The sequence below is a fragment of the Gopherus flavomarginatus genome, chromosome 1 (assembly GCF_025201925.1).
Source record: "Gopherus flavomarginatus isolate rGopFla2 chromosome 1, rGopFla2.mat.asm, whole genome shotgun sequence".
Lineage (NCBI taxonomy): Eukaryota > Metazoa > Chordata > Testudines > Testudinidae > Gopherus > Gopherus flavomarginatus.
The window spans coordinates 156,832,657-156,845,480 of NC_066617.1; the positions used below are offsets into that span (position 1 = coordinate 156,832,657).

A 12,824-nucleotide genomic window follows, 5' to 3' on the forward strand; every position below is an offset into this window, starting at 1 on the left:
CCTCTGGGTAGAATGAGTAAGCTTACAAGAAGCCAACTAGTTGAGGGAGATGAGTCATAAATGAGGTCAGCTATAGGAGTTCTGCCATAGTGGGCCCAGGCAGGTGCCTACCTCAACTGTTAAGTAAATAAACCCTGTTGAGGCCAGTAGGATAAGCGAGTGTCCTCCACGCGCTATATACTGATTAGAAAGCAACATAATCTGACTCTTGTTCCAGTGCTGGTGGTTCTTCTCAGCTATGCTCAGATCCATTTCTCCTCTATTGTAATGTAAGAGATTTGTCAAGATCTTACCACTCCTAAATTATGGTTCTCTTCCAGGTGACATATAGCCTCTTCACCCTAGGGATATGAGATGTTTATACTCGTTACCTGCTACACCCAAGAGCAGACCAGTGACAGGAAGTGCTTTTTGCTATATAGTCAAACTAAACTTAACAGCGCTCCACACAACATAATATTTGGAATATCTGCCTGTTTTATACCCATTTGTTGTTACTGGACAGACTCCAATAAGTAGACCTTAGCACACAAGCAGCAGGATTAAATGACAGCTGAGTCCTTAATGTAAGTTTTTATTTGTCCAAGAAACTCAAAGGCATAGTTAAAGTCCAACATCCAACTTTTTTATTTTAAACATGACAAAAAGAAATCTATTTGAGATCACAGTGCATAGGAGTGAGCAAGTTAAGAGTGACCAACCATTCTGAGAAAGGCCCTACCTAAGCACTGGGGGCTCATAAGTTTGAAAATCATCCAGAGGCTATGCCAAACTGTGCCAACTCCCCCACCCCATCTCAAATTAAAAAAATAAAAATAAAATCAGTTTCTCCCAAGTACCCTGGGCAGGTTTCTGGAACTGGCTTTTAAACAGTTTGCTATTAAAACAAAAAAGCCACTTGTTAAGGACAAGTACAGATCAAGTTCCTCCCAAACCTAAAGCAAGAAAATCACTTCTTTTCCCCTTAACTGACTAAAGTGATAACTGAACTACTCTAAATGCCTTAAGTGAGTGGCTGTTTCATCTTCCATTTACAATGGAAGAAAAAAAGAATGAAGTTCTGACCTTTAATTTTTCCAGTGTCCATGAATACAGCCCAGTTTTCTTTTCAAAAGCCCTTTAATCCAATCAAAACCAGCTACGGACGAATACATTTTAACTACTGTGAAGAGCAATAGGTAAGCAAGACTTCAGCACTTGGAAACAGTCTTCCCATCAGATATTACCACGGCTGAGAACGTTCCTCAGAATGCCCAAACTTGGCCTGGACTCTGAGCCAGCTGTGACAGGAACTGGTTTCCTGTTACTCTCGTTTCCTGCCACACAAAAATACTACACCCTGATCCAGTGCAGTGTGGCATGTCCCTCAGTAAAAGAGGGAATATTCCCTCAAGTTGGTGGATGGGCTGAAGGCTTAAATTAAAAGGAAACTCAAAAGACAAGACTGTTTCTCTTTTAAGTCCCTTTTCAAACCTCTCAATGAACAGGAAGTCAAGAGTTACCACATTATTAGTCAGCAGTAGAAACCCCTGAAATATAGGCAGTATGTAAATCCAAGTGCTTGTCTCCAACAGCAGGTCGCTCTGGTATGAAAATTGGAGTTATTTCCATTATAAAGTTTCTGTTCTACGGGGTAAAAATTTAGGCCAACATTAAAGCAGCTGGTATTTGAACATAAGTATATAAAACAAATCAGATGTGAATAGGGCATTTAGAGGTAGGGTCACCACCTGCTTCCTTAAAAAGTATTCTTTAGACACCAGTCTAACTGATAACTGGATAAGCAGAGGACAAAATGGTAATATTTACTCTTCCCTTAATTTGCAATAAAGGTAAAATGCTACTGTCTTCACACCTGTTCAGAGTAGCTATGAATCACACAGAGGTGGTCATTCAGAGTATCAGTTTTTAAAGCAAAGGAACCAGATTTATTCCCAGTAGAAACTGGCCTTCACTTTGGTACCAACTTGCAATTTCACCAATACTTGTCTACACAGGGTTGGTTCACAGAAAGCTGGAGTGTTAATTTACCCTGAAGAAACCTGCTGTGGTCTAAATGTTTGGTTTATTTGCCTAATGTGCATTAACCGTTGATTAGAATACTAGCTCAGCTGTCTCTAAAAAAATTTTAGGGGAGGAGAGAGAAGAGATACAACAGGAAGTCTTAGGACTTATCTACACTTCACTGAGCTTAACCCATTAGCATAGCTACCGAGGTGGAGTAGTAATGCTGACAGGAGAAGCCCTCCCATCGCTACAGCACTGTCAACACCAGGTGTTAGGTCAGTATAACTATGTTGCTCAGGGGTGTGGATTTTCCACACCCCTGAGCAACGTAGCAACACAGACATTAGTTGGCAGTACAGACCAAGCCTTAGTAGCGATTAGATTTCAAGAGGGCACATACTGCTGCCTATAGTTATGGCTACACTGCAAATCAGGGTGACTGCAGCAAGTGTATGTCCACACATGTTGCAGTCACACCTCTGACTGCTGTGTAGACACACCCTCAGTCTCAAATCAGGCTAGCCCAACAAAACTGGTAAACAGTCTAAACCCTTGAGCCACAGGAGAATCTATTACATTGCTGGTGTTTTTGAAGTCTTCTGTGAAGCTACTCCTGCAAGGGTGAGATAGTGCTAATAATATTTGAGTTTATTCAAATGATGTTTTGCTTCCAGTATGCACTCAGGAGGTATTAACTATTGTAGTTCAGCCTCTTACCCCATATTCAACCTCTACTTGAGCCAGAAGCATGCAATGGAAGCACAAAGCCTAGCTGCAAAGGCATCATTAATACCACTAAGGGAGACTGAATTAAGTGAGCAGCCTAAATTTAGGTTAGGGCTGCTACTTAAACTCTTCCCAGTTCTGTCTCATGTTACCCAGTGCTAAAAAAGAAGGATTTACAACATTAAATAAGCCAGTGAATAGGTTGCCAAGAATACTTTGAAAAAGAAAAGCTAGACTAGTGGTAGCACCTTAGAGCTGGAGTAATAAGCAGGCTTGCTTATCACATCATTAGGCCAGGATTGCTGTGGAGGCAGCACACAGAGGAAATAAGGTACATTCTAGCAACACTTTTGCCAGTGCCAGTTGTCAGTCTGGTACAGAGCTAGATATGGCTTTTAGACCTTAACTTTAGGAAAGCAGACTGGGAGGGGAAAAAAAAAAAAAAAAGTATTTCAAACATACAAAAAATTCAAGCCAGGAAACTGGCCATTAGGAAGATATTGAGCCAGGGTAGCCATCTAGCACATAGCTTCTCTGCAACTCAGGAATCTGGTTACTACACCAGCACTTTGAACAAGAAAAAAAAATGTTTTATGAAACCAGAGCTTAGCTACCCCTGGCTCAACAGGAATCCATAGCAGCCTTTTCTTCTGGCATTTTTCCTCTGGTAGAAAGATGGTTACCCTTGGTGGGTAACTTCCTGGCCTTGATTCCCACCCTCCCCTCCCCTTTCTGCTTTAGGGTAGATGCAGCAATACTACCAAGGCAGATCTGCAGTAGTTGGATTTATTACAGTTAGTAAGACTTTAGGGCTAGATTTTTTGAGAGATCTCAGCAATCAGCAGGTCACAGAAGAAGCAGGGAGTTGTACACAAGAATCTGGCTACAGCCTTCAGGCACCAAAATAGGAGCAAAGGTGTGTGGGTTTTTTATTTTGTTTTGTTAAAGATCTATCCATTAGATCCTACAAGACAAAACAGTTGTGACTCATACACATCTATTCGAGAAGGAAAGAAACATGCCCCTTTCAGGCAAAAGGCTGGTACTAAAGTTAATATAAAGGATAAGTTCAGGTACTGATAACAGACTAAAAATCCATTAAAAAAGGACAATATTTGAGGTATAGTGTTACTCTTGTGATCCTCTTAAGAGAGTTCTCCTCCTCCCTTACTAGTGGTCCTCGTTAGTGGCATTGGAGAACCCAATACTACCTGTGTTTGACTTGCTCCTGTGCACCAATTTTGGTAAGCTTACTTGCCTGGGTATGAAGTATTTGGCTTCACACAGTAAGGTAGTCAGTCAGATTTGGTAACCACATGAACTTTAGAAAAAGGAGTTGTCAGTTTTCAAACTGGTTCAATCTTTCTTCCTGAACACGGCAAGGAAACCCACACATAGAAGCACAAGTCAAGATTTTTTAGAAGTAGGTGTCTTGATTTATACTTGGCAGCATAAGTAGTGCTGAGCACCTAGAAGCTCCCCAGTTCAGTCAATGAAGTTGCTAGATGCTCGTCATCTTTGAAAGTCAGCTGCTTATAAGGCTGTTTGATATTTTTAAAATAATGTTTCAGGTTAGTCTCAAGTTTATTCTTGTCTACTTTAGACTCCTATGTAGCCAAGGTCTCCTTATGTTAACTTAATAACTAAAACTAAGTCTCATTTTCAATATATGTCCTGCTGAAATGGTCATTATGAGTCTGCCATCCAAGGGTCAGACATACTGACAGCTTTTTATTGGAGGAGGGAATTTCATCCTTTTAAGAAAGGGGCATTAGAAGAATTTTATTCTAGCAAGAAACAGCCTTCTCTGGTTGTGACAGAGGAGTGTTGCCCAACCACTGCTTTTGCCCTTCACCTTTGGTACTGAAGATTTGGGTCCTCATCTTGCTTTCTATTTTATTCTGTAGAAGTCTGAATCTTATGCTTAATACTTGACAGTTAAGTTACTTCAATATCTGGAATTGCAATACCACCACAGGCTCAAGCAGGAGAAGACAGATGTAACTTCAATTTACCAAAGATAGTAAGAAAAGTTATGCAAAGCCATGGTTAAGTAATGGCAAAGTCTATTTGAAGGTTACCACGTGTATGTTATTTTACCCTCTTTCCACTTCTGGGAAAGAAAACCTAAAACCTCCAGGTCCTCGGCTGGACTGTACTTAATCCATGTTTCTCTACTGGAAATCTAATCTTATGGGTTAATGTGCCAATAAGCTTCCCAACCCTGCTATGGACAACTCTGGAAGATTTAGGATTTTTAGCCTTTGGTTAGGTCTACACTACAATTAGACACCCACTGTGTCAGCTGGCTCAGGCTGCAGGGCTGTAAAATTGCAGTATAGATGTTTGGGCTCAGGCTGGAGTCTGAGCTCTGGGACCCTGTGAGGTGGGAGAACGGCCCTGGAGCTCAGGCTCCAGCCTGAGCCCAAACATCTATACTGCAATTTTACAGCCCCACAGCTTCAGCCCCCCAATGGGTGTTTAACTGCAGTGTAGACATACCCTTTCTAATCATCCTAACCGACACAGAAGGTTCAAGACAAGCAAGCTAAGCATCCACCATTTAACTAGATTCAAGACACATAGTCCTTTGAAGAGCAATCATCCCCTTCATAGAAAAGGGGTCTCCACTTCAGAGATTACTCATAACACAGCATGGCCTAATTTCTGCCTTATTCAGTCCTTGTGGGGAGTGGTGTTTGTGCTACACCATTTAGCAATCATATGACATTAACATCTCTTCTCAAGTGGTAGTGAAGACACTTTTGAGGAGAATTTCAATAGGTCTCCAAACACCTTATCTGATGCTATGAACCTGTGAAAGGACTATTGTTGAACTCTGAAAGGAGCACCTTCAGTTTGAGACAGGAAGTTATTAGATTACTTTCTGTAAGGGGAAGGGTGAGGTCCTGTCCAAAGGTGTACAGGAATATATGCATTTATAGGAGGCACTTGGTAAATATGGTAATATATCTGAGAAAAGACTGGGTGTTTGGAGTGTGCCAGATGGGCACATCTCATCCTACAAATTTATGAGAAACAAGCATGCCTTCTTAGTACTGTACGTGATGGAGAAGAGGTAGAGAAAGGGGATGTTAAGCTGAACTTTAATACAGGAGATGTACTATTCCTATTGTAACACTGTGAAAGAATCTTGGGAAGGGTTGCCCAGTCAAAAAACGGCTTCTAGTTCCTTTAGACGGGCAAGCTTCAGACTTTTTTTTAACCCAAACATTGTTTCAATACTTGTAATTGTTTTTTAAGCTTTAATTGTGTGAAGGACTTCAGTCTTTAGTACATACGAGTTCACATTCTGGGGGATTTGTCATCCGACTGAGAAAGTCTCTTCTGAAACTTGGCACCCAAAAGAGGATTTCAACCAGCCCCACTGTCAAACTTCAATAAATCAATTTTCAACTCTTCTAGAAAAGCAATACACAGCTACTGCAGGAACCAATAAATTCTGGAGCCCCTCCATGAAAGAGGGTAGTGTCCCTACAGTGACCCATTCTGTAAAGCCAGAAAGTACAAGATGCTCATGCACAGCATGAGCTGTTAGGGGGAACAGCTTAGCAGTCCAATGGAAAAACTGACCAGGACTTGAGATTGAGGGAGTGTAAAGTGAGCAGGGGAGGCAATAAGGAACACACAGAATGATCTTGTTGCTGCTCTAGGACAGAACGTCTTTGGTTCTGAACAAGTAATTCTTGCACAGTTTCCTCTCAGTTAATAAGCAGCTGTACTGCACATTTGATTTAGGTACTGTAACAGCCATGTCTTCAGAAATGTACAACTATGGTAATTACAAACATGAGGCCATAGGATCCCTTCCCCTAACAAAATAATGGCAATAAGGCTTCTTGTGGCTTTCTACAGAGGGTCCCAAAAGGCTTTTTTTTTTTTTTTAATAAATACCAGGTGCCTAGTGATGTGATCACACTGCACACCAGGAAAACAGCAGAGCCAGAGGTAAGCCACAGATTCCCTTTAGAAAACCTCTGGCTGATTAATGGTTCCCACCACACACAAGATCCCATTTAAGAAATACTCAAGTTAGAGATTAGTTACAAGGCAGCCAAGTGGGATAAGACTGGCTATAGGGGATGGGAGAGTTTGCAATATAGTAGTTGCTGAAGTTCCCATCACTGACATAGGGTGCTGGCTGATAGTAACAGGTAACATTAGTGGCATTAGGTATGATGTTTTGTTCTGCCAACACTCTAAGTGCTAGCAGTGAGATCAGGTTGAGAGTCTGTCTCCGCTCATGTCCCATGAGGCACACTGTGCTCTCATTTACCACCCTGCGCAGGATCATGAGATAGTCATATTTGCTTCTCTCCTCTTTGGAGAAGTGGTTCTGGAGATAAGTCTCTAGTTTGCGCTGCTGATCCAGGATGTCAGGGAAGTCTATGAAGAACCGGGAGCACATGTAGCGCTCTAGAGTTTTAATCTCCTCCTTGTCCATGGGCCGGAAATCCCGCACTAGGAGGTTGCTGTACTTCAGGAGCCCACCACCTCGGATCTCCTCAGGATTCTTGGTAGCTATCAGTCTGTTTCGGAGGTGATCGAAGGCTGCCTCAAAGTCTCCATACATGCTCTCTCCAATTACAGTTGGATGGAAGTGCTCTGACATGGGATTTTCTGAGCAGTCATAGTAAAAAAGCAAGGCATCTAGTATGATTTGGAAAGAGTCCACACTGAACTCAAACTGTCGTCGTATGCGATCTACAAACTTCAGCTCTACATTCCTGCCATGTTTGTTGGAGAGGGATATTAAGCTCCATCGGTCCGTCTCTGTGCACACTTTCACTAGCTTCTGGATGTAGGCTTCCTTCAAAGTCATTGCACTGATTTTTAGTTTGTTCACCCCCTCTGGCAAGAAGTTTAAGAGGGACCGCAACACCACATCTCGGACGAGCTGAAACTCGGCCTCAGTTGGCAGGGACACTTGAAAAATTAGGTCCAGATCTTTGCAACCCAGTCCATTGTCCTTGACCAAGACATGACCAGCTGCAGAGCCATTCAGCCGGACATCATGTACTTGGATGCCTGCCTCATCCAGTCTATTGCGAACGGTCTGAACAATGTCCTTCAGGGTTATTTTCAGTGTTGGAAAGTTGCCCCGTCCATGGATTGGAACCACCTCTGTCAGAACCTCATGCAGACGGCTGACTTGCTCCCAGCTCAGTACACTGCATGACATGCAATCAGTATTATTTCCTTTGCCTGCCATTTTAGAGTTTGATCTTCTCCAAAGAAACTGGAGGGGAAATAAAAACAAAGTCAAATTTCACTGTTACAAAAGGGCACAGGCTATACATCCAGGAAGTTAGTCTAGTCATATCTTCATTATACACAGTGCTTGAAAAGCCATTCACCTACACCCCAAGTGATCTCTTTCTGAACAGATATTTAGTCTGTCTTATGGTGGACAAAAGTAGTTTCATGCTCAGTTTCGCTGTGAAAGACATTCCTAGTTAGCAGCTGACCAGGGGCAGCTCTATGTTTGTTGCCACCCCAAGCACGGCAGTCAGTGTTTCTGCAGGAGGTCTGCTGGTGATCTTCTGGTCTCGCACCTTCGGCGTACCCGCCGCCGAAGCCACAGGACCAGCAGACCTCCCGCAGAAATGCCACCAAAGGCTTCCTGACTGCTGCCCTCACAGCAACCGGCAGGCTGCCCCAGACACGCACTTGTTGCACCAGTGCCTGGGGCCACCGCTGCAGCTGACCTACAGTACAGTCCTACATGCTGCTGTGTCACATGGCAAGAACTTGGGTTTAGAATTAGATTAAGGGCCTGAATTTCATAGGTACTGTAAATCCACAATGACAACTCAATTCAGCACTTCTGAAAATCAGATCCAAGATATACTTCTATTTACACTTCCAATTGCCATGATGCCAGAAGGCAAACTCATAGTCTGCACCTTATCACACCCCAGTTAAAGAAATCTAACCCTACTGAGCTCAAACTCAAATTCTTACCACTCTAAAAAGTTAAGACATTTCAAGATCCTGAATGCAAGCTGAAACTACACTTCAGTCATAAAAGCTAAAGCCCCAACCTTATTCTATTCTCACCATGGTCCTCAAGAGAGAAGTCATTAGTTACAATGCATAACCTAAAGCCAGATTTTTGAAAATACTAATATGCTTGCACAGACATTTTGCCTCACATGTGAAGGAGCTAGCATGAATTCAGTTAAACCATATTAAGGGTCATATAATGGCAGTATCTCACCTAGTTTTATGCAAAGGGGTTTCCTAAACTCAGCAGCTTGATGTCAGGCAGCAAGTCTGATAATGCCTAGTCTTAGTCCAGACTTTTGAAGTCTGTGTTATGTTGAACAGATTCTTACATCTTACTTGCCTAAATAGCTTTATTTGAAAATGTAATCAGACCCTTACAGATCTTTTCTAGGGGTATTCAACTCCAACTGATATTAAGTTACATATAAAGGCACAGGGGAAAGGCACACCTTAGGTTTCCATTGTGGCCAGATGCTTTTGTCATTTAAGACTAATCAAGGTCTGGTTTGTTGCTCCATCTTGGAATGCTCAAGCAGGCTGCACATGCAGCTGCAAGAGGTGGTGCAGCAAGGGTATTCATTCAATAGTAAGCTCTCTTGCTTTTAAAAGGTGTTTAAATGCATTACTAATCTTGTACCTTCCTGTCAAATAACCATTGCAATCACACTGCAAGGAGGAGACTGTTTTTTTAGGCAAAAGATGTGGCTATCAGAACTGCAGGGTTCTATACCCACTGTCCTACAGCCTCAGTAGGACCTTGGCCAACTCATTTCACCTATGTCCCAGCTTTCCACCTGCAGAATGGTAATAACCCCCCTAACACACATGGGACACTGTGAGGCTAAGTGCATTTGTGAAGCGCTCTGAGGTCTTTGGGAGGAACTCACTACAATGACCTGATTATATCCTCCCATGTATGCATAGAACTCATTTAGTTCAGTGGGTATGATGGGTCCCCAAAAACATTAAGACCACTGTCTAAATGGGTCACTAATATTTTATGCTTTTTTAAATATATATTTATGCCACGAGTATTTAGATGCTCTATCTGGGACAGATTTCCTCCTCCCATGTCAACATTAGTAACATTAAGTAATGTCACTTTTGGACCTAACTGAAGAGAAAATAGTATGTAGAATTCTAGCAAAATAAACTTTGAGAACTCTTTGGTACTGCTATTCCTGCTTTCAGGACACTTCTAACTGGAAAGTTAGTTCAGCGCTGCTACTACTGTCCGTTTCCTCAGAGGGATTTCTACAGTTCTGATTTTAACAATCCTAGGGTTAAAATTTCACACAGAAGCCTCTCACATCTAGGTCACTGGTTCTAATCACGTACAGATTAGATGAGATGTTAACAGGTAGTGGTTTAGTGACAACTGACCCAACTCTTTCAAACTAGTTTCCAATAGATTTGGGACATCAGAGATGATTAAATTATAGTTTACATTTCAGTAACTTCCATCCTAAAATTCTTTATATAAAGCAATGTGATATTAGAAGTAGCCTATGCCCTATTGTGGTTCTAGGCCTAATACAAGAGAAACTAGTTTAAGATAAGTCTAGTTTTCTAGACTCCCTGGAGTTTTATAACAGGCTGAGATTTTTAATTTGCTCAATGAACCATTTGAATTACCTTGTAATAGTCACTCATAAAACATTATGAGCACTTAGTGTTACAGCAAAGAGTATTTCTTAGACATCAATAAGTGTTATTTGATATAACAAACATTTTAGATGTTAACTGCAGGTATACTCAGAATGGATTTGCTATACTGTGGCATTGCATAAGTGTGGTGAATAGCAATATGTATTACAGTGACTCAAACTTTTTTTCACATAGCAAACCTCTGAGTGCAACCCCCCCTTATAAATTAAAAACATTTTAAAATATATTTAACCCCATTATAAATGCTGGAGGCAAAGCAGGGTTTGGAGTGGAGGTTGATAGCTCAACCCCTGAGGGGTCCCAACCCCCAGTTTGAGAACCCCTGATATATTAGAAGTGCAGAAACAAGCTTGTTGTATCTTATATGATCTTTAAAAATACAAGGAACGCACATTTGGTTATCTACACTTGGTTTCAGTGACTAGACAATGACATAGGGTAGAAGTGTTGACTCATAACAGTTGCAGCTATAAACTTGATTTTAAATGCACAAGTTATATACTTCTACACACTATGTTCAACATTGTCACTTGCACTATATAGTGCAGCTACCGTTACAAACTTTAGAGATGCACTCTATACTGTATTACTACAAGCATGTTAGGCAACTAAATTTGTACATCTGTTTTTCTGTACTGAGTTTCCCTCATTATAGAAGCAGCAAAGAATCCTGTGGCATCTTATAGACTAACAGACATTTTGGAGCATGAGCTTTCGTGGGTGAATACCCACTTCTTCAGATGCATGTGGTGGAAATTTCCAGGGGCAGTATATATATGCTAGCAAGCAAGCTAGAGATAACGAGGTCAGTTCAATCAGGGAGGATGAGGCCCTGTTCTAGCAGTTGAGGTGTGAAAACCAAGAGAGGAGAAACTGGTTCTGTAGTTGGCAAGCCATTCACAGTCTTTGTTCAATCCTGAGCTGATGGTGTCAAATTTGCAGATTGAACTGACCTCGTTATCTCTAGCTTGCTTGCTAGCATATATATATATACTGCCCCTGGAAATTTCCACCACATGCATCTGAAGAAGTGAGTATTCACCCATGAAAGCTCATGCTCCAAAACATCTGTTAGTCTATAAGGTGCCACAGGATTCTTTGCTGCTTTTACAGATCCAGACTAACACGGCTACCCCTCTGATACTTGACCTCATTATAGAGGCACACAAAGTAACACCAAATATGCCCAGCGTATCTGTTTCATAGATGTCAAAGCCAGAAGTGACCATTGTCAATGTAAAATCCTCCTGTGCACCAGCCCTCAATATTTGTTCCCCATGTAGGTACTTTTAAGTCACCCCTTTACCTTTGGTAAGTTACTGTCCCCATTGGTCCCCCATGCAGCGATCTTTAACGGCTCCTTAGCAAGCAGGAGGTTTTCAGATTAGCAATTGAGTTATCAGCGAGCAAAGGTAACTGCTGCAACTGGCTCACCAGCTAATAGCGTCTCGGATAAATCAGCCAATGCTGTAAGTGCGCCCCCGAGCCCAGGGAGAACAGCTGAGCCCAGGGTGTATTTTGCTCATGGAGTTGCCTGCACCTGTAACCTGAAGGGGTTGTGCGGGGCACCGCCAGGCTCTGCCCTCAGGCGCAGAAAGCACGGGGCCCGGCAGGCTCCCCCGGGGCCCGGGCATGACCGACAGCCCCGTCCCCCTGCACAGCCCGCGTCCTGGCTAGCAGCCAGGGCACCACAGGGCGGGCAACGCCGGCCAGGGGCAGCCGGGCCAGGCTCGCGCACAGGAGCGCAGCAGGGTCTCGCGCCCGGCCTCACTAGCTCGCGCGCTGCCCGCCGCTTATTAAGCGCAGGAGCGCGGAGTTTCAGTCACTCACCTGCTCACTCGGCGACACGCGCCTCCACAACCGCCACTCAAGCCTGTCACTCCGGCTGGTTGCCCCCCACCGGTCCTATTTATACCCACTGCGGTCACGCCCCATCGGTCCGCGCCCACTTTATTTGCATTTCGCACGCGGACTCCCGAGCCCCGCCTCCATAGGTAGCATCTGCTTTGTAATTGGCCGCCGCCTCGACGGATCGTGAGTGACGCAAAGCTAGCGCGAGAGACTCGGCGCCCTGGCAACCGCAGCTGATGGGTCACGGGAGCGCGCCCCAGCGAGCGCGGCCGGGTTCGCGTTTCGGGAACGCGCCGCCAGGCTAACGGCCCCGGGCCGAGCCAGGCGCTCTGCTGTCGGAGGACGAGGGGGTTGTGCGGGGGCGGGGGCGCTCCCCCGCGTGTAGCCCCCCGCCGCGCATCGGGACGCCGTAGGGAGATAGAGGCGCGCGGGGGCGGGATGGAGCAGGAGGGGGCGCGTGCCCGGGAGTGTGGGGTGGGGCAGGAGGGAGGTGCGGCGCGCACGCAAGGGGGAGGGGCGGGGGTGTATTGGGGTACTCCAGG

At 43.8% G+C, this 12,824-nt stretch overlaps 1 protein-coding gene across 1 annotated transcript; it reads right to left on the reverse strand.

The window, feature by feature from the left end:
* Window positions 1–558: 558 nt before the first annotated feature.
* TENT5C (terminal nucleotidyltransferase 5C) lies at window positions 559–12,323 on the reverse strand. The gene is made up of 2 exons (XM_050942915.1): window positions 12,262–12,323; window positions 559–7,993 (listed from the first exon to the last, which is right to left on the reverse strand). The coding sequence occupies exon 2, from the start codon at window positions 7,964–7,966 to the stop codon at window positions 6,794–6,796; it is 1,173 nt and encodes a 390-aa protein (XP_050798872.1). The 5' UTR covers window positions 7,967–7,993; window positions 12,262–12,323; the 3' UTR covers window positions 559–6,793.
* Window positions 12,324–12,824: the final 501 nt, after the last annotated feature.